At 41.0% G+C, this 27,260-nt stretch overlaps 1 protein-coding gene across 4 annotated transcripts in view; it reads right to left on the bottom strand.

The window, feature by feature from the left end:
- The window catches only part of uso1 (USO1 vesicle transport factor), a 78,719-nt gene that overhangs the window by 8,456 nt on the left and 43,003 nt on the right, over positions 1–27,260 (bottom strand). For 2 of the 4 annotated variants that reach the window (XM_060851502.1, XM_060851503.1), the window contains 9 exons: positions 24,130–24,218; positions 23,286–23,440; positions 20,504–20,709; positions 14,175–14,195; positions 9,724–9,834; positions 9,071–9,189; positions 7,671–7,852; positions 5,268–5,389; positions 1,395–1,530 (listed from right to left, as the gene is read on the bottom strand). In XM_060851502.1, coding sequence (XP_060707485.1) covers positions 1,395–1,530; positions 5,268–5,389; positions 7,671–7,852; positions 9,071–9,189; positions 9,724–9,834; positions 14,175–14,195; positions 20,504–20,709; positions 23,286–23,440; positions 24,130–24,218 — 1,141 coding nt within the window. The remainder of the gene's footprint in view (positions 1–1,394; positions 1,531–5,267; positions 5,390–7,670; positions 7,853–9,070; positions 9,190–9,723; positions 9,835–14,174; positions 14,196–20,503; positions 20,710–23,285; positions 23,441–24,129; positions 24,219–27,260) is intronic. The other 2 variants (XM_060851504.1, XM_060851506.1) reach the window with 1 other exon arrangement.

The following is a 27,260-nucleotide window of genomic DNA, read 5'->3' as shown; positions in this document are numbered from 1 at the left end:
ATTATCCAAAGTGAGGTCTATAACACTAATCTTCAACATATTTGTATGGATATCCTGAAGCCAGTGAAATGTACAGGAACAGAAGGCAATTTTGAGAGCAAGGTCAGGAGTTAAGACATTGTAAAGCTTAATAGCAGGAATTGAAATCAAAGTTTGTGCGAAGATTTGTAGCTCGGGTGCTCGTTGTAGTGGTTCTGTTCGCCGAGCTGGAAGTTTTTGTTGCAAACGTTTCGCCCCCTGGCTAGGAGACATCATCAGTGCTCTGGAGCCTCCTGCGAAGCGCTTCTTTGATGTTTCTTCCGGTATTTATAGTGGTCTGTCCTTGCCGCTTCCGGGTGTCAGTTTCAGCTTCAGCTGTCCGCTGTAGTGGTTGGTATATTGGGTCCAGGTCGATGTGTTTGTTGATGGAGTTTGTGGATGAATGCCATGCCTCTAGGAATTCCCTGGCTGTTCTCTGTCTGGCTTGCCCTATGATAGTAGTGTTTTCCCAGTCGAATTCATGTTGCTTGTTGTCTGAGTGTGTGGCTACTAGGGATAGCTGGTCGTGTCGTTTCGTGGCTATATACCAACCATTACAGCGTACAGCTGAAACTGACACCCGGAAGCAGCAAGGACAGACCACTATAAATACCGGAAGAAACATCAAAGAAGTGCTTCGCAGGAGGCTCCAGAGCACTGATGATGTCTCCTAGCCAGGGGATGAAACGTTTGCAACAAAAACTTCCAGCTCGGCAAACAGAACCACAACAGGAATTGAAATATTCCAGCTGCTTTTTAAACTTACAGAATGACCCAATTTTCATTTGTTTCTTTTTCTTTCCTGCAACAATCCAGTTTTTAAGAACCAATGTCATTGTACTTGGACCACGTTCAGATATGGTGAAACAGCTAAACTACAGGTTGTATACCAATGATTAATAACACCTCAAAAACCGGGTCGAATTAAAAAAAGGCCAAAGCAAAAATATTGCAGTTCAGAAATTCAGACTCATCACTCCTGGAAGACAAACATACTCCCAGTGATGGTCATACAATTGTGAAAACATTTTCTTTGGAGGTAATAGGATGGTCCAATCAGCCTGTTGTTTCCAAATGGTAAAGAGCTGCACAAACAGTGGATCTTTTCACCACAGTCAGGACAACTATTTACAAAACGCTATAACCTGCTTTCAAAAAGCACACTTAACAACTGGCAACAATGATAACTTTTTTTTAAAAATTCAGTCATGGAATCTCCATAATATTGTCATTCACCCTGTCCAAAAGGAATCATACTTCAAATTTGTTGATGTGGAGATTTCTGGAAATTCTATATTTTTCTTTTAGAACTTGCTGTCTTGGACAGTAAATGGGGAAAAAGGAGGACAGGTGGAATGTTGCACAATACTTCACACCTTGTATTTTGAGAAGATTGTACTGGTCACGCAGCTGCTGAATCTGTGACGCTTGCTGTGTTATTGTTGTTTGACTGTGCTCGTTCTGATTGGTCAAGGCAGTTACTTGTTTCTTCAATTCATTCAGTTGAAGATCCTGTATTTAAATGAAACAGATGGTTAATTCTGAATTAATTGGATTTATTTATAGTAACGTGTGTTGTTACAAAACACAGTGAAACTTGTCCAATGTCGCCACTTGGTGGGACCACCTCAAAACACAAAAAAAACCAAAACGCAGAAAATAAAGGCAGAAAATGAAGGAAGTGTCCAGCTTTCTGGCCCTCCTTGTGAAGTGCTCTGTCATGGACCATGGATCTGGTGGCCAGACTTCACCACTGACACTGGAGCAAGAGGCACCAGCCTTCAGCACCATCTCACCTCCACCGATACCGTCATCACGATGGCTCCTCACTGGACCTCACCAACCAGACACCACTGATGCTGCCGGGTACTGCACCGGCCAAAACCCAACTCTGCCTCCACCACAAATCTGCACTGGACACAGGCACCACCTGGAACCCAAACTCTCCACTGACACCATCTATCCACTGGTTACTACCACCGAGCTCATCAAGAGGAAAGTCAAATAAAATAGACAAGCCAAAAAAAACAAAAAGGAGAGAGGAAGAGAAAGGGCTAAAGCAGGGAGAAATCTCAGGATCAGACACCCTACTCTACGGCCAGCTTACTTGAAGTCATTTCTGTGCACGTAGTGGAGAATCATAACATTGTATAATACAGAAAGCTATTCAGCCCATTGTACCAGCCCTTGAGTAGCACTATCTAACAAGCCCCACTCTCCCTGCTCATGCCCTAAAGTTAACCAAATGCTTTCCCCTCAAGTAATCATCCAATTCCTTTTGAAAGTTATTGCTAACCCTGCTTCCTCCACATACACAGGCCATCTTTCCGAATCCTAAGGCTGGGAATACATTTTTTTTTAGAACAAAAGACTGGAAAATGGAACTGCTTGGATGTTTGAGATTAAAATGGTTTACCAGGATTTTGAAGGGACATGTGATAACTCGGAATTATTCAAGTAATGTGAATTGGTAATTAGATTAGATTAGATTACTTACAGTGTGGAAACAGGCCCATCGGCCCAACAAGTCCACACCGACCCGCCGAAGCGCAACCCACCCATACCCCTACATTTACCCCTTACCTAACACTACGGGCAATTTAGCATGGCCAATTCACCTGACCCGCACATCTTTGGACTGTGGGAGGAAACCGGAGCACCCGGAGGAAACCCACGCAGACACGGGGAGAACGTGCAAACTCCACACAGTCAGTCGCCTGAGTCGGGAATTAAACCCGGGTCTCAGGCGCTATGAGGCAGCAGTGCTAACCACTGTGCCACCGTGCCGCCCACCTAAACTGTGAATTACCAAAAAAATCAATTAACTTTGGAAAAGAGACAAGCAAAGCTTTTGAGAGAGAAGAGGTGGGATTTATTACTTTAACTGCTGGACAAACTTGATTTGGAAGAGATGAAGGTTGACGCGCAATGCTCCTCTGGAGATGGTTTCTGTTTTTTCAAGAGACTTGGGTATGTCAGTAAAAGGAAACGAAGCCTAAACCCTGCAGTAAGCAAGATTCCATAGCTCTTCTGAAAAAAGTAAAACACCTTCTTCAAACAGGAGCAGCTGAAAAAAATCTGATATTTCTGAAAACATTCCAAATATCTGACTCCCTCTTAAACCCTGAAAGCTGGGTGGTTACTCTACTTAAAAACCTGGGTTTAACTGCCTTCCCTGATGTCTGGTCTGAAGATTTTTCACTATTTTACAGCTGTCAACATTTCAAACTTATCAATTGGAATTTCAGGGAACTATGAGAAATCATCCCATTTACTCTTTCAATTTAATACTCGCGGCTCACAAAAGTGTTTGCCCATTTTGCCTTTCTAGTTTAATTCTGGGATATAGTTTATTTGTTAGCCAGCCTGAATTACTTCTGTTTATAATTTAAAAATCCTCTCTCAGATCATTAGAAAATCAGATGAATGCCTCTTATACTAGATAGCGCAAAAGGGAAGAAGTGTGTCAATTTTGGTGACAGAATCAAACATTTACATGAATGGTATGGCCTGTGGAGCTGGGGTGACCCCTACTAGTCATCACACTAACCAGGCACTTCAAGGAAATTTGTTCCCCATATCACTTTCAGTTCTTTGGTCATTCCTTCTACCTCCATGACCCAGGATTGCTGAGCTCCGTACCATTATCACACTGTATAGGAAATCCGTTCCATTTTAGGTCCTCACAAAATACAATACACAATTCTTTGAAGCTCACCTCGCATATAGATAGGGTGGTTAAGGTAACATTTAGCTATCATTGCTCAGGTTTTGAGTATAGCAGTGAGAAGATTATATTGAGGTTGTATAGGACCTGTTATGGAGTACTATGTCCAGTTCTGGTCACCCTATTTTGGGAAGGATACTATTAAGCTGGAGTAGGTTCAGAAAAGATTTACCAGGATGTTGCCAGGAACGGAGGGTTTGAGTTATAAAAGGGGAGGCTGGATAAACTGGGACATTTTTCATTAAAGCATAGGAGATTGAGAGTTGACCTGAGGGGTTTAGAAAATAATGAGGGGTATTTGATAATTATGGTGTAGGAAATGTAATTTGGTGTAATCTTTAATTAAATTGTCCCATGAACTTCCAGGTCACGTGATCTAATGCAGTCCAATTTTAATTGGCTTTGCCTTGACTCTATTTAAAAGAAAAACCATAATCAGCTGTTAGTTTTAGAGAATTGCTGTCAATTACAAAGCATTTTTATCTGTTGACAGTTTGTGGCCATCTCAGATAAAGCCCTAATTGCCCTCGAGAGGATGCTGCATAAGCACGGTGGGTCTTAACAGGCCACAGTTCAAAGGGCAGTTATTTACCAGAATGTTCTCAGAAATGGAGGTTTGAGTTATAAGGAAAGGCTGGATAAGCTGGGACTTTTTTCACTGCAGCGTAGGAGGCTGAGGGATATAGAGGTTTATAAAATCATGAGGGGCAAAATAAGGTGAATGACAGATGCCTTTTCCCTAGAATGGGGGACTTCAAGATAGGAGGCATGTTTCTAAGGTGAAAGGAATGGGATTTTAAAAGAACATGAGGGGCAACTTTTTTTTTGAAAGAAACAGAATATTTGCATGTGGAATGAACTTCCAGAGGAAGTGAGATTATATTAAATTCCCTACGGTGAGGAAACAGGTCCTTCGGCCCAACAAGTCCACACCGATCCTCCGAAGAGTAATCCATCAAGACCCATTTCCCTCCAACTAATGCAGCTAACACTATGGGCATGTTAGCCTGGCCAATTCACCTGACTGGCACATCTTTGGACTGTGGGAGGAAACTGGAGCACCCAGAGGAAACCCACGCAGGCACGGGGAGAATGTGCAAACTCCACACAGACAGACAGTTGCCCAAGGCTGGAAGTGAACCTGGGACCCTGGCGCTGTGAGGCAGCAGTGCTAACCAGTGAGCCACCGTGCCGCCCTTGGTGGATGTGGGTACAGTTACAATATTTAAAGACATTTAGATAAATACATGGATAAGAAATATGTAGAGAGATATGAGCCAAATGCAGGCAAGTGAAACTAGTTTAGTTTGGGATTATGGTTCACATGGACTGGTTGGATCAAAGGGTCTATTTCTGTGCTGTATGACTAATATACTTGCCAGTACCTTGATTAAACATTCTATCTTGGACTAGCTGTAAGTAGTTTAATCTATTAAGAACTTTCTAAAATATTTTCATATTGATACCTAACTCTCAGATAGTCTTCAACTTTGTTGCTTAAAATATGTACTATTATGGTTACCTGTTCACGGATAAGTTCCTTGTATTGATTGACTATACTGTCATGTTGCTCCAAAGACTTCTTCACTTCCTCTTCCTTCTTCTCATCCTCACTTGATTTTTGGACAGCCTTTGTTATAAGAACTGGATTGGAAACAGAAAAAGCAGAAAATTACACTACGACAAAGAAAAGTGAGTTCCTTTTCACAGACCCAAGGATGTCAAACAGAACCTGGCCAATACATTACTGCTGAAATACAGACACTATTCTTGCCTATAATAATTGAGAATTCATATCTAGATTTAAATTTTATGCAGGAAACCGAAAGAGATAGAGTCAATGAGATTTTCTGGATTGGATAGGATTGTGACATTCCTTGGAATTGTATTCAACACTATATGGACTGTGAGCTACCTGCTAATTAAGTCAAAAGTTCAATGTGTGCTGTAAGTCATCTGCTGTTTTTTTTCTTAAAATCAAGTCAGTTTCGATAAACAGCCAAGCAAGGCAAGTAGATAAGAAATGGGGTTAGTTACTTTATTGATTGGGAATAAGAACTGGGATGGAGCTAATACTAACAGTTATTAGCATCCCTCCTTGATAAGTCTGTAAGTTAGCTCGATGAGCTGGAAAGTTTGTTTTCAGACACTTCATCACCATACCAGGTAACATCAGCGAGAGTCTGCGGTGAAGCGCTGGTGATATGTCCCATCTCTCTATTTATAGGGCTTGGTCTCTTAAGGTGGTGATGCCATTTCCAGTTCTTTTTTTCCTGAGAGAGGGTAAATAGGGTCTAAATCGATGTGTTTATTGATGGAGTTCTGGTTAGAATGCCATGCCTCTTCGAATTTTCATGCGTGTCTTTGTTTCACCTGTCCCAGGATGTGTGTTGTCTCAGTCAAAGTTGTGTCCTTCTTTTTCCGTATGCATAGAAAACTAGTGACAATGGGTAGTGCCGTGTGGTGGCCAGTTGGTATTCATATTCTGGTGTGGTATCTTGTAAATGACGTTAGTTTTGCTGGTGGTATCTAATGGATCCTTTAGGTTTATTAGTCACTGCCTAAGTGCGTTGGTAGGTTGTGGGCTATCATGATGCCAAGGGGTCTGAGTAGTCTGGAATTCATTTCTGATATGTCTTTGATGTAAGGTAACGTGGATATAGTTTTTGGTTGTGTTGTGCCTGCTTGTTTGAGTTTGTTTCGGAGGAATCAGCAGTTTGTGTTTATTGAGTACCTGTTTTTTTGAAAACATTGGATAGAAATTTTTCTTCTGCTTTTTGTAATTCTTGGGTGCTGCAGTGTGATTTAGCTCGTTGAAGTAATGTCTTGATGCAGCTCCATTTGTGGATATTGGGATGATTGCTTCTGCAGTAAAGTATTTGGTCCCTGTGTGTTGTTTTCAGGAGACACTGGTTTGAAGCTCTGTTAACCGTACGTTCAATTGTCACATCTAGGAATGGGAGTCTGTTGTCGTTCTCTTCCTCTTTTGTGAATTTTCTGCCTGCCAGGATGTTGTTGATGGTGTTGTATGTTTCCTCTAATTTGTTCTGTGACGACAAGGGTGTCATCTACACAGTGGGCCCAAAGTTTGGGTAGGATCAACGGAAGGGCAGCTTGTTCAAGTCTGTCCATTACTGCTTCTGGAAATGACATCACCCACCTGAAGAGACCAAGACCTTTTGAGAGAAAGGCAGAACATACCACCAGCATTTCACTGGAGACTCTCACTGATGTTACCTAGTCATGGTGATGACATGTCTGAAAACAAACTTACATAGTCATCATCAACCTGAGCTACAAATCTTTTCAAAAATCACTATCCCTCTCTGGTCTTAGAATTCGGTTTTGGCAGATCCTGAAGTCATGGAGTACAGAAGACACCCCAGAAGCTGCAGTCTCTTATACAATTCAGTTTCTTAAGAGATGTCCCTCTGAGAGGATGTCCAAGTACCAGTATTTGGATCTACCTGGTAAACCCTAAAATAGTGGATTTGATCAATTCCCAAAAACTGGAATTGAAATTGGTTAGAATCAGAACTAAGCATTTTATCAACTTATAGTTAGTCAGATTTAACTGTATCAACCAGAAATTTCAGTAAATTTGGCAAATTACTAAACGTTATTCTTTGTTTCCAGACTTTGGCCCACGTGACCTGTTTCTTCCCCTTCTTTTGTAAAGGTTCATCATCCTGCAGAGATTGGTAATTTTGTGTTGTACAAGTGTGTCTGTGGGGGACTGGAGTTCATCAAGAGACATCTCGTCAACACTTCTTCAATTCTGGAGCAATACCAAAGGGTAGAATTGGCTATTTTAGTGATGGAATGCAATAAAGATAGGATGGTGCTACGTATTTAATGAAGATGCCCAGCTGAACGGCTTCATACTAGTAAACGAGAGCTTCATTATGCAGTTGGTGAAGTTTACCTTCTAATTCTTTAACTAATTTGGTGAAGTCGTGATCAAACAGCATGTGCTCTGGGCTGTTGTAGCTGGGCTGGGGTTTCTGACCAGCTCGAGAGTAAAGCTCATGCTTGCTGATGTAGGCCAACTTCTCAATGAAAATCTCTTTTCCAATTCTCTTCTCTATGAGTTGCTTTAGCTTTTCCCTGTATGGAGAGAAGTGCAAGTTCAACTTACCTTGTACTTAATACATTGAAGACCACTTACTAAAAATGACCAGACTATCATTCTGGGAAGGATAACAAGGCAGCAGCTTCATGGTCTCTAAAGCTCCTTCTTGACCATTTCACAATCATAGAAGCACTACACGAGAAAGAAGGCCACCAGATAGCACATGTGCCCAAACTACACCTTCCCCCAACTACTGTTTACTGATAGAACAGTTTGGAAACAATGGGAAGCAGACATGGCTGCATTTGCTTCAACACTGGAATTGATTCAAGGGGTGTAAAAGATAACTTTAACATCAAATGGCTAAAGGTCACTAAAAATCTGTAAATTTAGTTTTTCTTGACATTGACAGAAGCAGCAGCTATTGGAGACTTGGAAACCTATTATACAAGCAACAACTCATTACTATGAGCACAAAGACTGCTTTTCCCGTACTGTTGGTCAGTCTCTAGTTCAAACTTCTGGAATACATTAGCTTTCTCAGTCAGTCATTCAAAATCATCAGTAGCTCAGGGCCCAGAAAAGAATGCACATTGTTCTGTTTTTATGGCTTTATTCCAAGATCTGGATCTTAGGGATTACATTTCCATATCCACTAAATTCGCTTTAGAAGACAGGTAATGCAGTTGCAGCATGCTAAGAGGCTGGATACTTTCTGCATTCTAATGTTTAAGAATAATGAAGAAATAGCCAACTCTTTTCCCCTTGAAGCCACTCATCATCCTGACTTGTAAACACATTGCTGCTGGGTCAAAATCCTGGAATTCCTGCCCTAACAGCCTTTTGGATCCATATACACCACACGGACTGTCGGCTGTGCCAGCAAGTCACTCACTACCACCTACGCAAGGGCAATTCCAGTTACACCATAAATGCTGGTCCAGCAATTGACACCCACATCCCATGTACAAAAAATATAAAATTTATGCTGCACTAAGCAGATAAGCAGAAGCTGTCTTGGAAACTGGTTAATGCCAGGCAACCAAACAGCCCCACTCTTCAGATTAAATCATTTGCAGGAAAAAAAATTGTTTTCAATGTTAGCCACGTTTATAAACTCAGATTTTAATAAAAACTAAATTATCAAGCCCCAACTTTTACAGGTAGTAGCCTGTGCTCCATTTTTTCTTAAAATGTTCAATGTCATCTCATTACAAATACTCCTTGTACCCTGGCATTGTGGAATCACTTACTTAGTGTAGTTCTCCAGAGAATTGTCATTGTAGTAGATGCAGATACCCAGTAGAAGGGCACAGAGACCTTGCACAAGTTGTTCTTCTTCCCCAAGGTTCTCCGATATCTGTGCCGTTAACTAAATAATATTGTCAAGGGCAAGCTTCAAACCAATAATTTGGAAACAAAGTGATTAGGAAAGTAAGTGTCCATGAATTGCAGTGGTTATTCAGAATGTATTCTTCATTAGCAAATATAGCATACAAAATATAATTAGATTTCTATTTCTAGTTAACCATTTTTAATTGCCACTATTTGTTTTCAACATTTAGTAGAAAAACGTTGCACAATGAGAATCGAAACAAAACAATAAGAGTATGAAACAGATGTGACTAAGGAAATAACAGTACGTACCGGTGCTCAAAGTAAAACCGACAAATACAATAAAAAAACACCTTTCAGAAACAGATCTGCACCTCCGTTCACAGGTACGAACATTGAAACATCTAATGAGACAAAGCAATTCAAAGAACAGCATTCAAATAACAATGTTCAGTGTCCAATGCAGTAGAGAATTTTCCTTTCATCACTGGTCCACTTTCATCCATACTTATCCTCAAGAGAGGGGCCAACTGATAGCTCCAGTTTATGAAACCAACCCACAAAAGGATACAAAAGGAACGTTGGTTTGGTTGTGCAGGAAGTGAGTCACAGCAATAGGACAGTTGGTCATCCACGTAGACAGCAACATCAGTAGGCCAACCCGTGTTTGCTCCTTGCTTCCCTGAATTTGAACAGCAATAAGTTAGACATGACTCGTTTATGTTTAATTTGGAAATGAAAGTTTTGAGCTGTGAACTGTATTTATCACAGACTGTAACACAAATAACTACACCATCATACTTGGTGTTGCAGGGCTTTGAAAAACAACAATGATGCTGGCCTAGTAAAAAAAAATCCATGGATTCCAAAGTGCACAAAACCAAAAGGAAGGAGACGTACTGAAAGTTGGGGCCTAATGCTATCCTCTGGAGATGCAGCTGCAGTCTCTCCTTGAATTACCGTGGTTCCAGGTGCCTCCATAATTGTCAGTATCTTTTAAAAAAAAAGTGAGATCCTGGGATACAATGGCAACTGTCTGACTGAAATCAGAAGGCTGAGCTTCTATTATTAAATCTGGATTGGGGAGGAATTTAGTATAGCTCACCACACCAATTAAGCCAATTTATTGAGTTTTTCTAATCTCCTGTTGCAAGGTTAATAAATGAATGTCTGCCTTTCCACATTCAGAGGGAGTGTGCTTGGATATCAACACGTTATGCACCCAGAAATAGGGAGCTCACCAGACATAGTTGGAGGCAAATGTTTTCGCCCAGATCACCGTTCATCAAGCCATCTTATTTACATCGTATGCTTTGAAAATCTTTCAAGAACCTCAAGGCATCTTGTGATATTAGACATTTTATATAAATGCAGAGGTCACTGCCTGGGTCAGTTGTGCAGCATTAAGTTCTTAACAGAATGATGACACAGGCAGCAGCAGGTACTGGAACTGGCGAGAAGCCTACAAAGGTGGAGATATCATCCAGAGGAAAAACACTGAATGAAGTTACACAGAAACAGGCTACTCAGCACAACTGGCTCATGTTGGCATTTAAGCTCTGCATGAGCTACCTTCCACTATTCTTCACCGATCCCCATTGGCATATCCTTCTAATGCTTCATCACGCTATTCCCATCCAGCTTCCCTTTCAATGCGTCGACAGTACTCACTCCCTATAATGGAACAGTTCCATCTTCTCCCCGGCCACTGTATGAAAGAGTTTCTGAACTCCCCATTGGGAGTATTTTTGTCTGTCTTACATTTAGGACCTCAGGATTTGGACTTCGCCATAAATCCAAACATCTATTTTAGACTGACCCCATTATCTTCAAGCTAATTCATATATTATCAATAGCTTCCTCACTCACTCAATAACGGTTTAAAAGAAATTTGATTAATTATAAATGAATTCTTAAAAACTAGATTTCTATGCCTAATGTTTTGATAGGAAAATTAATCCCAATGAGACAACTCAAATCGTTCAGATTTTCTCAGGGAAATAGCTCCAGAACAAGAGGACATAGTGTTTAAAAGAAAATGAAGGCTCTCCCATACAAGGTCAAGAGGACAATCATCTGACTGTGGAATTCTTATCCCCAGTGAGTAGTGTAAGCTGGATTATTGATTACATTCAAAGCAGAGTTGGAGAGTTTTTTTACTAATAAGGAGTCTGAGGTTATGGGGGCCAATCACCTTGTGTAGCGTTGGGGTAAAGAAAAAAGCTATAAAATTCCTTCAATCACCCTTCAAGAAATTACAGACTCAAAAGTGATCTATCCTGCTCCATTACGGGAGGTAATGGCCTAACCACCTTGTGTGGTTGGGGGAAAAAGCTATAAAATTCCTTCAATCACCCTTCAAGAAATTACATACATAAATTGTTGATTCCAATATTAAAGCGGATAAAGTTTACATTGACTACTTTGAATTAAATCCTAACAGTTAACTGTCGAAACTTTCTATAGTTCACTACAAGGCTGACCTGGAGACAAGTCTGGGAAGTGTGATAGATTACCCATATTTAATGAGTTTTTGAATAGCATTTAAATGCAATATAACTGCACCATGATGTGGCACAGCACAAACTGAAACATGTCAATGGTGAAAAAGGACAACCTGTAAATATAAATATGTTCATGATCCCCTGGTTACTGCTGCCCATTTTCTCTACATATAACCACGGTGAGTGAATGAGCTCACCCACTGTCTGTCAGCACAGGACAAACACTGCATGGATACAGTATTTTACATACAACAGTACAGATACATTTCACTCCCAGGGGATGCAGATTTAAAATTCACTGGGAGGAAAAAAAATTTCCAATTTTGCCGAAAACCTACAGTATTTATACCACATGCCATATCAAGAGATTGCAATGACCTTGATTTCCTAAACAACAGAACTTCAAAGCATGACACTGAAATACTCAGTTGTCAAAATTCTGAAATAATGGAAACTATTTCTGTAATAAAAATCAAAAGAACTGCATAAGCTGTCAATCAGAAGCAGAAACAGAAATTGCTAGAAAACCTGAGCAGCCCTGGAAACGTCTACAGAGAGAAATCAAAGTTAATATTTTGAGTAGAGTGATATTTTCACAGTTCTGAGGAAGGGTCACTCAACTGTTAACACTGATTTCTCCTCACAGATGCTGGCACACCTGAACATTCCCAGCAATTTTGGTTTTTGAAACTGCTTCTGTTACTGACTCAGGTTTGTTCAGTCCAATCCTGAAAGGCTTTTAAAATCATCAAAACAATAGGAGTGATGCATTCATTTTAATTCAGCAACATGAGCAGCTCAGGAAGTCCAGAATACAGGGAAAAGATTAAATTGGATCACTGAATTTATAGGCAGCTTACTTTTGAAAGTACATTACTCAATTCCTGAGCATTAACTCTGGTATGGTTAAAGTAACTGGAGTTGTCTGAGCTAGTTACAAGAGAGGGGTGTGGATAAAGTTGGACAATGTTTATGATCCACAAGTTAAATCCTCAATAACAGCTTTTTGCTTTTGCTCAATAATAGATTTTCCTGCAGTGGTAATTTCTCAGACAGACATTCTAAACATCTCAATCTCAATAAGCAATAATCTCCTTCACATTTTCTGGCAATTCTACTCAAAGGACAGCAGAGTGGAGGACAGCAGAGAAGCAGCATGAGCACCTATCCCCAGCGATATGAATGTGCAAGCAGGCAGGTGAGCAGATTGAACACTCAAAACTGGCTTTGCTGTGAAGGTAAGGCATGGCACTCAATTTAAAGCAGCAGTGGTTTGCAGTCAGGTGACCATACTGCAAGCAGCAATGAATCCGCCACCCCTCTCTGCCCAGAAGGGAAGACTGCATCACAAGCAACATACACCTGACATAGTCACCAGAGGGATTGATACACACCAAAACACAGACTTCTCAAAATTCACAGACTTCTCACCGACAGTCACAAATACAACTGCATGCTCAGCCACAGGGAAGGGGAAGATTAATTACTCTCCAAATACGTTCAAAATTGGGCTTCAGTGAGAGGTTAGTGCTAGGGGAAAGTAACATTTTGCAGCTTATGTTACACATCTGTAGCAAGCAACTGCACATCAATAACGTGATGGGTTGCAGAGGACTGCTGCCTCCACATGACCCCAACATGCATTAACCTGGAGGTCAGTACCAGTGCAACCTCCTTTCATTTCCCACAACAGCCATTGAGTGAAACTGCCCCAATATTTACTAAATCATGGTCAATCTGGGCTGGGAATTGGAAAAAGCAGAACACTGGAATTTAGCAGCAAGCTACATGCTTAAATTTGGTTGCAGTGGTGCAACGTGAATGAACCAGCAGCACAGAGGGAGGAAGATGGAGAGGAAGATCAAAAGGATGTTAATATTCCAATTGTTGGTATCAATTAATTTATTGCATATTTTAACCTGAATGTATGTGAACTGCATATAAAACAATTATAGATTGAGATACATGGGTAATGGTGTAGATTATAAGCAATCTGTGCAGGAGGATGGAACCTTAAATCACTCAAAGGTAAGTGAAGTTTGCTATGTACAGACACAGGCGGACTGCTGCACCAATTGCAAGTACCAGAGTTGTACCAGAGGTGCTGGGGTGGAGTGTGTTAGGGCACAGAAGGGGGGTTGCTCAGCCTTGCATGTTTGCATTGGATCTTTGTCCAATTAGCCTGCGCCCCCCACCCCCCACAGCCATATGTTGCACCATCCAACAGCAATGGTGGAAAAGTTATTTCTTGTTGCACACTGCCCTCTTGAGGAAAGGAAGATCAGTGAAAATACCAAGTCCTCTTTCTCACAAACTACATTGGCTCTTAAAGTACAGGAAAGGAAACTCGAAGTAAATCCCCAAGTTACAGAGAGCCCAAACAACCTAAACATAAAACAGAGAACACCCCAGGACAGTGCTTCAATCACTCAATGCAGTTAGAGAAAACAGCTCAACTCAAGGCAAAAGAGAGAGCCCTGCTGCAACAAGCAAATGGTCTCTGTGCCAAGTAACTTACCCGTCTGTTGATCTTATCTCCCTGTAAAAGTGAGCAATATATATATAATTTAATCACTTTAATCAAATACTTTTGTAGTGTTAAACTTAACATTTAAGTTAAGTTACTTGAGAATTGATCTATATAGAACTCTTATGCCTGAACATCTTTGATCTCAAACACACACTGATTGCCTCCTTTCTCAAAGCATGTTGCCTGATCTTAGGAATATTCCCAACTGTTTCTTTTTCAGGTGGCACTGACTCTGGCCACACAAATGCCAGACACCATATTTCAGTCACAATACCAAAAAGGTCAGACCGATACATTTCAATACTTGCGACACGAGAGCATTGTAGTATTGCAGCCCCATTCTCTCAGAAGAGCAGCAACTATCCAGTACCATCTGAAACAGGCAACATGGAATTAAAAAAGGAAGGGTGCACCCAAAGTATTCTTGACTTGAATAGCAGGTGACTGCACGTTCACCGTTTACTGAACTATGTATTAACATGTTGACACTGAAAGTCTAATCAGTGAGCTAAAGATCACAAGAATCCAGGTAGAAGACATATCCACTTAAAGCTGATTACAAAGCAGAATACAATTACTGCTGGACATCTAAAAGAACAAGAACTGAAAATGCTGGAAATATTCAGCAAGAAAGAGTTGACATTTCAGGTCCATAATCTTGAATCAGAAGCACTTTTCTGAAGAGTTTCTCTCTCTCTACAGCTGCCTGACCTGCTGTTTATATCCAGCATTTAGTCTTTTTATTCTGCTTCTTTGTATTGGCCAGTTTTCAAAGGGAATATATACAGTTTGTGTGAATGCTGAATCTGCTGGTCTGTACAACAGTGTTTCAATTTTCTGACTGCAGGGTAGAACTCCAAAGGGCCATGCTGGTCTGGGTCAGAGAGTTAGATCTCAGAAGGACAAACCATTGCAGTTTAAATAGGCCACCGTCTGCAGAGTTGGCTGCAACAAGAGTAAACTTCTCTCTTGAGGGATTCTTGCAGGCATCAACATCAACTGCACTGAGACTGTACACTGCCATTGAACACTGTTACAGCATAAACACGACAAGGCTATTTGAAGCAGCTCATATTCAAATACCTCATCCAGTGGCCCAATGCTCTGGGAAATCAGCTCTACATCAAAAAAATTTTGGTTTGAAATGATAACATGCTGACAACGTACAGATGATGGAAGGCCAGTGGTATTCAGGTATACTTGTGCTAGGACTCCGCGTATTTTCAAGGGGGCACATGACAACCAACATCAAGGCCACAGCACTGCCATTGGTGAGATCTTGCTCTGCCCAAACCAGCTGTGGCATTTTTGAATCTGCAGCACTTCAAGTGACCGTAATGGATGAGATTAGGACAGATGATATATCAATGCAAGCTTTTCTTCAACATGATTTAGGAAACACCATGTAGAGTGGACCAAAAATCTGAATATCAAGCTACCAGATTATGTTGGAGAGTAGTGGTTAGGAGGACTACTCACTAAAGAGTAAAAGGTGGTGATTGGACAGGGCCCAATTGCACAGGAATGGGGAGTTAACGAAGTGACTTAATGCAGTTTAAAAACAAAATCAATTGAAAATGACAACGGACAGCTTAAATGGAAAGATTTCAACAATGAATCCACCCCCTCTGAGTAAAGAGATTGCCTGTTCTCACCCCCAACCACCATTTAAATTGTTTACAGTCAGTTGGCCTGCTTTTGAGCTTTAAATCTTTAACCTCGCACCTGAGCCAAACCCCTCTGTTTCTGGGGGTTAATGCAATCCGGCCCTAGCTGTCTGTTGCTGGATGGCTCTACTTTTCAAACAGATGTACTGAGATATAGGAGTGACTGGAAATCAGAACCTGAAACAGATTGCTTCACCTCTACACTCAATCTAAAACAAAGGACACTAGCTGTGGTTGATGGTACAAATTGTCCCAATTGGGGAAATAGGTTTAATAAGATTAAACTGACTAACCTCATCTAGAAAGGAATAAGTTGGTTAGGGATAGCCAATACAGTTTTAAGGAGGCTAGGTCATGCCTCACAAACCTTATTGAGTTCTTTGAGAAGGTGACCAAACAGGTGGATAAGGACAAAGTGGCTGATGTCGTATATGTGGATTTCGGTAAGGTGTTTGATAAGATTCCCCGTAGTTGGCTATTGGACAACGTACTGAGGCATGGGATTGAGGGTCATTTAGTGGTTTGGATCAGAAATTGACTAGCTGAAAGAGGACACAGAGGGTGGTGGCTGATGGGAAGTACTCATTCTGGAGTTTAGTTACTAGTAGTGTACCACAAGGATGTGTTTTGGGTCCTGTTGTTTGTCAGTCATTTTTATAAATAACCTAGATAAGTCATAAAAGGATGGGATAGTAAATTGCCGGATGACACGAAGGTCGGCAGAGCTGTGGATAGTGACGAAGGATATTGTAGGTTACAGAGGAACATAGGTGAGCTGCAGAGCTGGGCTGACAGGTGGTAAATGGAGTGTAATGTGGAAAAGTATGAGGTGATTCACTTTGGAAGGGGTAACAGGAATGCAGAGTACTGGGCTAATGGTAAGGTTCTTGGTAGCGTAGATGAACAGAGAGATTTTGGTGTCCAGGTACATAGATCCTTAAAAGTTGCCACCCAAGTTGATAAGGTTGTTAAGAAGGAATATGGTGTGTGTTAGCTTTCATTGATAGACGGATTGGGTTTTGGAACCATGAGGTCAAGCTGCAGCTGTACAAAACTCTGCTGAGGTGGACCTGGAGTAATGCATACACTTCTAGTCACCGCATTATGAGGATGTGGAAGCTTTGGAAAGGGTGCAGAGGAGATTTACTAGGATGCTGCCTGGTATGGAGGGAAGGTCTTACAAGGAAAGACTAAGGGACTTGAGGCTGTTTTCGTTAGAGAGGTGGTCGCAGAGAGGTGATTTAATTGAGAAATTAGATAATCAGAGGGTTAGATAGGGTGGACAATGAGAGCCTTTTTCCTCAGATGGTGATGGCTAGCATGAGGGGGTGTAGCTTTAAATCGAGGGGTGATAGATATAAGATAGATGCCAAAGGTAGTTTCTGTCGTGGGGTATGGAATGCCCTGCCTGTAACAGTAGTGAACTCACCAACTTGAAGGGCATTTAAATGGTCACTGGATAGGCACATGGCTGAGAATGGAATTGTGAAAGTTAGATAGGCTTCACATGGTTTCACAGGTTGGACGAAGGGCCTGTACTGCACTGTGATGTTCTAACCAGGAGTTTTTCAGTTATTCTGAGCTGGTTTTAAGGTTAATTTGTCACCTGCAGTTCAGGTGAAAATGGAACCTTCTAACTGGCAGATCACTGCATATCGGAATCAGCAAGGGAGATACTGAAGAAATGTGGGTGGATTTGAACAAATGGTGGAACCACTGTATTGTGACTAAGATTGAACAGTCTAGAATAGTGACTAAAGTGTACTTGGAAAGTCCTGCTGTCTGGTCACTTCTTATCCTGGCTTCCTAATAGTCCTTTACGCTGAGCAGCTATTTCAAAATCAGCCTGCTCAGGGATATTATTACGTAGCTGTGAAGCAGGGAATTTGAAACCCAGCTTCCTGGTTTGGAGGTAGGGACACTATCACTGCCCCTCAATGGACCTGACCCTTCACCATGATTGACTAATGTCATTGCCCATTCACAGTGTGGAGGAGCCAGTGCTGGACAGGAGTGGACAAAGTTAAAAATCACACAATGCCATGTTATAGTCCAACGGGTTTATTGGAGGCAGCATCTGACGAACAGGAGAATCCAAGTTTCTGATCAAGGGCTTATGCCCAAAACGTCGATTCTCCTGCTCCTTAGATGCTGTCTGACCTGATCTGCAGTCCTCGGTTTCTACTAGGTTTATTTGGGGGCTTCACAACCACCTGAAGGAGCAGCGTGGCGAAAGCTAGTGCCTCCAAATAAATCTGCTGGACTGTAACTTGGCATTTCGTGATTTTTAACATTTGCCATTCAATTTCTCATGTTCTTTGGCTACAAGACAATTGCAACCTGTGGCCATTGGGTGCCAGTCTAGAGCTGATTTTCCTGCTGCTTTCCAGTTCCATCCTCACTTTCATATACATTAGTTGTTGGGAGTTTTCTGCTTTAATTGCATTGGGCTGATCTATTTCATCGGCCTTATATTTCTTTAGTCACTCTGGTATTAACAAACTCCAATTTTCATCTCCCATCGGCTTCCAGCAACATGTCACTCTGATGAAGATAATGACTTCAATACTGATTAATCAACTCTTAGTCAGTAAAATAAACATATGCCTGACTGGTCAGATTAAATCAATAACAAGCCAAGCAATTCAACCAGTATCTATAAGGGATGGGGTGGGTGGGGGTGTGTGTGCGTGCGTGTGCGTGTGTGTGTGTGCGTGCGCGCATTCCTGTTACTTGAACAAGAAAAATATGGACTTTTCCATGTTTCACTCTGAGAAATACAAGTCATGTTGCTTATGTCTTTCATACTTTAAATGCCTCCTTGCACATTTACAATCAGCAATAACTCCAAACAGTTTCCGTCTTCAAACCGTATACACAACATGCATTCAGAAATTGCCATTTACCAAAAACATTATTCTTCCTTATGAATGCACAACAGGAATTTTTCCCTCCAAAAAAGACAGGAGGTCTTTAACATAAACTCAAGCCTGTGTCATAAACACTCAAGTTCACAAAGTCTCCATTAATACAACAGGTAGATTTGTTGAGAGTAGCTGGATTATTTAGACTGTGATTGATACGTTACATAATCCAGTATTTCAGATGAGATTTATTTGTAAGTCATACTTTGCATAACCAACAGAATTAACAGCACAGAAACTTGCCATTCAGCTAGAAATGTTCCTGCTGGTGCTTGTGTTCCACATGAGCCTCTGCCCTTCATTTTTAAGTAACCTTATTCACACAAAGTCATAAGCCTTCCTCCCTCATTTAAGGGGAGGCAATGTTTAGTGTTACTGTCACAACCCAGATAAGGTGGTAAAAATCTGGGGATTTGATGTCAAATTCAGGTAGTGAAATTTAAATTCACTGAACATCTGGAATTAAAAGTCTGATGACCATGAAACCACTGTCAACTGTTTTAAAAACCCATCTAGCTCACTATTGCTCGTTAGGGAAGGAAATCTGCTGTCCTTACCTGGTCTGGCCTACATGTGATTTCAGACCCAAAGTAAAGGAGTTGACTCTTAGCAGCTCTCTGGAATGACAGAGTGTGCCATCGATTGTATTAAATTGAAGTGCATCAAAAAATGAAACCAAGTGATTCTGTCCCTAAAGGCATTTTAGGTATGCCTACACCAAATGAACTGCTTGGTTCAGGTATGAGCTCACTTCCATCTGCTCAAGGACAGCTTTAGATGGGCAATAACCACAAGCCCAGCCAGCATACACACCTCTGATGGAATTAATACATGGACTTCAGGGCCTTCCAATCAACTGCAACTCCGTTAGTTACCTAATCATTTACATCCTTCAGGAATAGTCTCCAAAAACAAAATTAACTAGAATTAAGTTTTATAGGTCTAAAAAAGTTGACAAGACTGAACTCAGGCCCTGCACGTGCCACTAATTCACTGATCCATCATTGTCCAGCAGCTTTATAACCAGTGTGAAATACACACGTTATAGAAAGCTGATTTATGAATATATTCCACATCGCTCAAAACATCTCCCATCCTTCTATGTGTTGCTTCTTTGGTTAATCCTAATGTTCATTTGCCTCCACCATTCCAGGCTGATTCTGCATTGAAGGTAAACAAATGCTTGAACCACCTGAGAATCACGACGGTAGCAGAAACTAGCACAGAAATGGCACTTAACTCAGTTAGCGTTATACAGCATGGAAATAAATCCATGGTCCAACTTGTCTGTCAGCCAAGTTTCCCAAACTAATCCCACTTGCCTGCATTTGGCCCATATCCCTCTGAACATCTCCTATTCATGTACCTGCCCAAATGTCTTTGAAAAGGTTGTAGCTGCACCTGCATCTACCACTTCCTCTGGTAGTTCATTCCACACACAAACCACTCTAAAATGTTGCCCCTTCACATCCCATTTAAATTTTCATAGACTCACATTAAAAAACATTCCCCCAGCCTAGGTAAAAGACAGACTTTTGCTATTCACCTTATCTATGCCCCTCATGAATTTATAAACAGGGTGGCAGTGAACAGTTCGGCATCAAACACTCTGCTATAGGGACACTTCAATTTCCTAAAATGATGAATGCTGTGACAGGCATTAATGTGGGCTTAGCTCCTGCTCCCAGAATCTGAATTTCAGTCAGTAACTTCCACAGTATCATACCTGAGAGAGGATGTTGGTACACTGTTGGAGCAGAGAGACAGGAGGATTGCCAAGGCTGGTTGCCAGCTGTACCCTGAGCAGCTGTTCCTTTTGGATGGAGTTATCCTGCAGAGCATGTGCCAATGCTACAGCAGCACACCAGTTAGAGAGGGAATCTGTAGAGAAGAGGCCTCCACATAGCAGCTGGCCAGCCGAGATCGAATTGGCTAAACAAAGCAAGCAAAAAAACCCCATCAAATCTGAACAATGTGTAAATGGTCATGAAATAGAAGGGATACATCAATAAAAATGGAAGGCTACTGTTCTTGATGAACATATTTTTTACCAAATATTTTTCGTTAAAGAATTGTCACAATTCCACTGAAAGCAAATAACTTAGTAATAATTCTGTTCTAAATGCAGAATAATAAACTAACTTTTTAAACTTTAATTGAAACTTCATTAAACAAACTTTGCTCACACCTGAGGTTTTGACTTTAATTCAGAAAGACTGAATAAACATTTGAAATACTTGGTGATGAATAAATGCAGAAGAATGCAAGAAACAAAAAAGGACAGAGAAATACCAGTTAGTTCCAATGCTGATTAAATCACAGCACAGGGGCAGGTCAAAGAATGAAAATCTTAAAGAACGAATAAGATTAAATTAGATTATGTACAGTGTGGAAACAGGCCCTTCGACCCAACAAGTCCACACCAACCCTCCGAAGAGCAACCCACCCAGACCCATTCCCCTACATTTACCCCCTCACCTAACACCACAGGCAATTTAGCATGGCCAATTCACCTAAACTGCACATTTTTGGACTTTGAGAGGAAACTGGAGCAGCCAGAGAAACTCACCGTGCCGCCCAGGAGTTATTCAGTCCACTGACCTTAAATCTCTGGCCTTTCCCCTCAAAGTTTTTTTAAATATTCATTCAGTGCCCTTCTAAATGTTGGCAATAATTATTGCCAGTCAGGTGTCTTGGTCTAAATAATCCTCTAAAATGACAAAACCTGCTCTTTTAATGTCAACCCTAAAATTAACACTAATTACAACCAGTGTTTAGGGTTATAATCTAGTTGTGGTTCTGTTCGCCGAGCTGGGAATTTGTGTTGCAGACGTTTCGTCCCCTGTCTAGGTGACATCCTCAGTGCTTGGGAGCCTCCTGTGAAGCGCTTCTGTGATCTTTCCTCCGGCATTTATAGTGGTTTGTACCTGCCGCTTCCGGTTGTCAGTTCCAGCTGTCCGCTGCAGTGGTCGGTATATTGGGTCCAGGTCGATGTGCTTATTGATTGAATCTGTGGATGAGTGCCATGCCTCTAGGAATTCCCTGGCTGTTCTCTGTTTGGCTTGTCCGATAATAGTAGTGTTGTCCCAGTTGAATTCATGTTGCTTGTCATCTGCGTGTGTGGCTACTAAGGATAGCGGGTCATGTCGTTTCGTGGCCAGTTGGTGTTCATGGATGTGGATTGTTCGCTGTCTTCCTGTTTGTCCTATGTAGTGATTTGTGCAGTCCTTGCAAACAGGAAGACAGCTAACTATCCGCATCCACGAACACCAACTAGCCACGAAACGACACGACCAGCTATCCTTAGTAGCCACACACGCAGATGACAAGCAACATGAATTCGACTGGGACAACACTATTATCGGACAAGCCAAACAGAGAACAGCCAGGGAATTCCTAGAGGCATGGCACTCATCCACAGATTCAAATCAATAAGCACATCGACCTGGACCCAATATACCGGCCACTGCAGCGGACAGCTGGAACTGACAACTGGAAGCGGCAGATACAAATCACTATAAATGCCGGAGGAAAGATCACAGAAGCGCTTCACAGGAGGCTCCCAAACACTGAGGATGTCACCTAGACAGGGGACGAAACGTCTGCAACACAAATTCCCAGCTCAGCGAACAGAACCACAACAACGAGCACCCGAGCTACAAATCTTCTCACAAATGTTATAATCTAGTGTCTTGCTGGAAATATGGAGAAGGCATGTTCAATTGAAAAGGACATTAAATGATTGTTGAAGTAGAAGCAATGCACAGGGTTATAGGGACAGTAGGGAAACAATAAGTCATGATACTTATTTGGAACAAAAGCAAAATACTGCGAATACTGGAAATCAGAAATAAGAACAAAATGCTGGAAAGCTCTGGCAGTATCTGTGGTGGGAGAAATAGAGATAACGTTTCAAATCTAATGACTACTTTGGAGCAGTGCTGAAGAGTCATATTGTACTCAAAAACTAACTAACTGTTAACTGCCAAACCTGAAGAGTATCTCCAGCACTTTGTTTATTTACTTTTCTGGAAAGCAAGCAAAGATGTGGTGGCCCTAATGGCCGCCTCCTGCACTGTACCAACTCTGACTCTATGATTCAGTGGAAATGGTATTGTGTCAATTAATTTTAGCAAAGCCCCATGTAATTCTGAACATTTCCAAAGAACATTCCACAAACTGTGATGTTCGAAAGGCTGGTGACCTATCTTTTACAGTCTCTTCCCAGTGGATCGTAGGTACCATTGTGTTGTATTGCTTCTAAACCCACCCTTTGCTCTGATATCCTGCCTAGAGGAATGCATCCAAAAGCTAGAGACAAATTATTTAATGTAACTGCTTAGCTCCTCCTTTTTGCTTTTGGCTTTATGGCCATTTAACTCATCCACCCATTGTGTCCTCTCCCAAGGAAAGGAAACTGGCTTTAGTAACATGCCCTCTCACTTCAAGAATCTGCATACCTCCACCTACACAAGTTTCACAGCTATGATATAAATGTGGAAACTTACCATCAATAGTTGCTGGCAGAAGTGTGGCAACAATCTCTGCTTGGCCTTTTTGGTTTTTGTACAAGAAACATTGGAAACAGTACAGCACCGCACAACGCAGGACAAATGGCTGCCTTTCATTCACCATGGACATCAGAAGGACTACAATTGCAGGCCTGTGTGTTAAATAAATTTAGGCATACTTTATTAGAAAGTTTTTAAGAACACTACTTTCAAAACAAATGTTGGTAGAAATTTGATAAAGAATGTTGCTGGGCATTAACAAGGTTAACAGTACATCAAGTTCAGAATGCACGCCTGTTTAATAATACACCCTCTGGAGCCTGTCTGCTGCTTTTCACTCCTTTAGTGAGGTGCAAACTGTCCAGAGACTTTTCTGAATATTTGGAGAATGTCCATAACTTGCATTTTTGTCAAAAATGTTTAGATCACGACATTAACGTAAAGTGGTTATAGGATTTAATCACACTGCCACTGGGAGGAAAGGGCATTGTGTCATGTACCGGAGTCATGCATTGGTGTGCCTGATCCTCAAACCATTGTTTGTAATTTATAACAGAAGACTTCGATACCAATAATACTTACAAGAGCAAACCAATCAAAATTCAACTAATACAGCAACATGATCGACTGCACCATCCATGTACTGTACAGTCACTAGAATGTCACCAAAGCAACTAAATACAACTTGTACTCCAACTTGCAATTTTCAGGCACAGCGAGTGAAAGTTCAAAGCAGAAGTAAATTGCAACCATTTACTAGACAGTAAGTATTTTTGTAGACCTCAACAGATAAGCTGAATGCAAAACTAAACTTTTGATTTTTTTTCCAAATCCTGCTTACCTTGGTGGATTGGAAGGTGCATTCACAGAAGCAAAATAATCCTGGTTTACCTGGGACCCTCTGATAACTTCAGATACTGTGTTAATGGTCTGTATAAACAAAATCAAAATGTCACAGAACTGTAAATGCAGTATGTATAACAATAAACACAGTTTTTAAATGTCATCTTTATTTTGCAAGTATACTTTGTGATGCAGATGAAGATAACCTATGGATAGCTCATGTTGAGGTTAAGTACAACACGATTAGATGCCAAGAAGCTCCACCTTAAATGAGAGGTTTATAGGCCAGTGACTACCTTTTCAGATGACAAGAATAAGTAGGAAAGTATATTGTGAAAATAAATTAACAAAAGGTGCAGATGATACAGAAAGGTTGAGTATTGCTAATTTTGAGAGGAAGAACTTTTGAAAGTATTATCTGAATAGAACCATAGAAACAGGTGCAGTAAGCCATTCAGCCCTTCAAGCCTGCTCACCTATTCATTATGATCAGGGCTGATCATCCAACTGTTCCTGCTTTTCCCTCATATCCTTTGAGCCCTTTAACCCCTAGTGCTATTCCCACCACCACCTTGAAATCATGCAATGCTTTGGCCTTGATTGCTGTGTGTCTTGGTGAATCCCACAGGCTCCCCACTCTCTGGGTGAAGGCATTTCTCCTCATCTCAGTTCTAACTGGCCTGTGCAGTATCCTTAGACTGTGGCTTCTGGTTCTGGACTCCCCTGTCATGAGGAACATTATTCCTGCATCGACTGTTAGAACTTTAGGTTTCTGTGAGATTACCACCCCCACCCCCCTCTCCACCCCCCAACTCCTCATCCTTCTAAAGTCCAGCATATGTAATCCTAACCAATTTGACTTCACCTCATACATCAGTCTTAATATCCCAGGAATGAATCTGATAAAGCTTTGCTGCACTGCCTCTATATCCTTCCTCATATGAGGAGACCAAAACTGCACACAATGTTCCAGATCTGATCTCACTAAGGCCCTGTATAACTGCAGCATGACATCCGTGCGGCTATACTCAAATCCTCTCACTATTAAGGCCAACACACCATTTGCCTTCCTTGCAATCTCCAACACCTGCACAGTGAACAGCAGCAGAATTTCAGATGTGCAAAGGGATGCGAGTGTACTAAGTTCATGAGTCCTCAAAAATATTAGCATGCAAGGACAGCAAGTGATTAAATGGTTAATGGGATGCTATCATTTATTCTAAGAGGAACTGAACATAAAACTAAGGATACTTCTGCTTCAGTTGTACAGAGTATTGGTGAAACTGCATCGGGGGTACTGTGTTTAGTTTTGGTTTCCTTATTTAAGGAAGGATGTAAGAGTGAAGGGCAATGTGATTGTTCAGGATCTCATACAATTCAGTCTTAACAAGATGGATATGGAAAGAATGTTTATCCTTGTGGGCAAGTCCAGAACCAGGGAACACTTAGAACTAGGGGTCACCTTTAGGGCAGAGATGAGCAACTTATTTTTCTCAAAAGGATTCTGCATCCTTGGAAATTTCTGCCTTAGATGATAGTGGAGACAGGGCCATTGAATATTTTTAAGCTTGAGAGAGACTGATGCCCTAACCTAACAACCTAACATTATGGAATTCAGAACACAAACAGATCAGCAAGATCTTAATAATACAGCTTGGCTCCAATCACAACAGAAGAGCTAACAGTCCAGCATGATAAGCCATTTACCTCCTCCAGTCATTTAGAGATTGTCAGGAGTCAGCTTAGCACAATACTAAAATCAGGTCAGTCTGCTGTATGGGCTTTGGCCAATGGAAAGCAAGGCTTCCCAAAACGATTTCCCATAGCCAGACGATCCCTCCCACAGAGCAGCAAATTCTTAAAAGCAGGACAATATACTCCCACTCCTATGTATGTTCCCATCAGTATGGTCTGGATTCAGAAGACCAATGCACACCTAAACACTGACACCTTGCTTTAACAAGCTGGAAGAGATTAACCCAGCTGATTCCATATCTCGCAACCTTCAGGTGAAGGTAAGCAGAACATGCATTTTGCACACTACACGTGACTGGAACTGGGATCACATAGCTGTAGAATACTCAAGGTATTCTTTCATTTCCCTTGGGAAAATTCTAGGAATTCTTCTGCACTTTTAACTGAAGTTTCAAAATCAGACTCAAAACATTAACTGTTTCTCTGTCCATGTACGTTGTCAGATTGGAATTCCTCCAGCATTCTCTGTACATGTTGCATTTTTAACTAACACCTCCTAACAAATATTTTTGAGATTCAAAAATATTAACAGCAACATATCGAATATTGCAGTTCTACCACAACCAAAATGTTGTGCTTTTAATGCTTCAGACATCTTCCTTACATAATGTGTAAAATGTTAAATCAGTTAATATTTTAGTAAGACATTCAAACGACAAATGTTCATTCAACATAACCCTTGGGAAAGATACTCCAATCCTTGCAATTTTCAGGAATGTTTGTATGGTTTTTATTTAACTTTCATATTTAAATTTGTATCACAATGTCACGTAACCTAATAGAGGTTCTTAAAATAATGAAGATATTTGATAGGATAATATAGAAATGTGTCAACTGGAGGGACAGTGAACTGGGAGACCATCAATGCTAGGTACTCCTAAATAAATTCAATAAAGGAACTCAGGAGGAAATTTACCAGAGTGTGGTGAGAACGTGGAGCTCAGGTCCACATTGACTGACTGAGACAAATGGCATATATGCTCCTAAAAGGGCAAATTAGATAAATAACAATTATATATGAATCTTCATTTAATTGGATTTAGAAGTCATGTTTCAGTTGGGATGGCCATTTATATAGGAGCAGGCTACAGACTGACACTGGTTTGGAGGTGTACGATTTGTAATGTATTGCTTTATCAACCTCCAAGCCTTTAGATAAAATTAGATTAGATTAGATTAGATTAGATCATTGCAAAGGTTTGGCTCCAGTTCTAGCTGACGCTGCTGGATTGCATGTCGGAGAAAAGGTAGAAGAATATGTTGATCAAATACCTTAAAGATGTAAGGAAATAAGTTTCTCCTGAGTTCCTTTATTGAATTTATTTAGGAGGAGTACCTAGCATTGATGGACTCCCAGTTCACTGTCCCTCCAGT

This window comes from Hemiscyllium ocellatum, chromosome 36, assembly GCF_020745735.1.
Source record: "Hemiscyllium ocellatum isolate sHemOce1 chromosome 36, sHemOce1.pat.X.cur, whole genome shotgun sequence".
Classification (NCBI taxonomy): domain Eukaryota; kingdom Metazoa; phylum Chordata; class Chondrichthyes; order Orectolobiformes; family Hemiscylliidae; genus Hemiscyllium; species Hemiscyllium ocellatum.
This window is presented reverse-complemented; position numbering and strand designations above follow the sequence as displayed.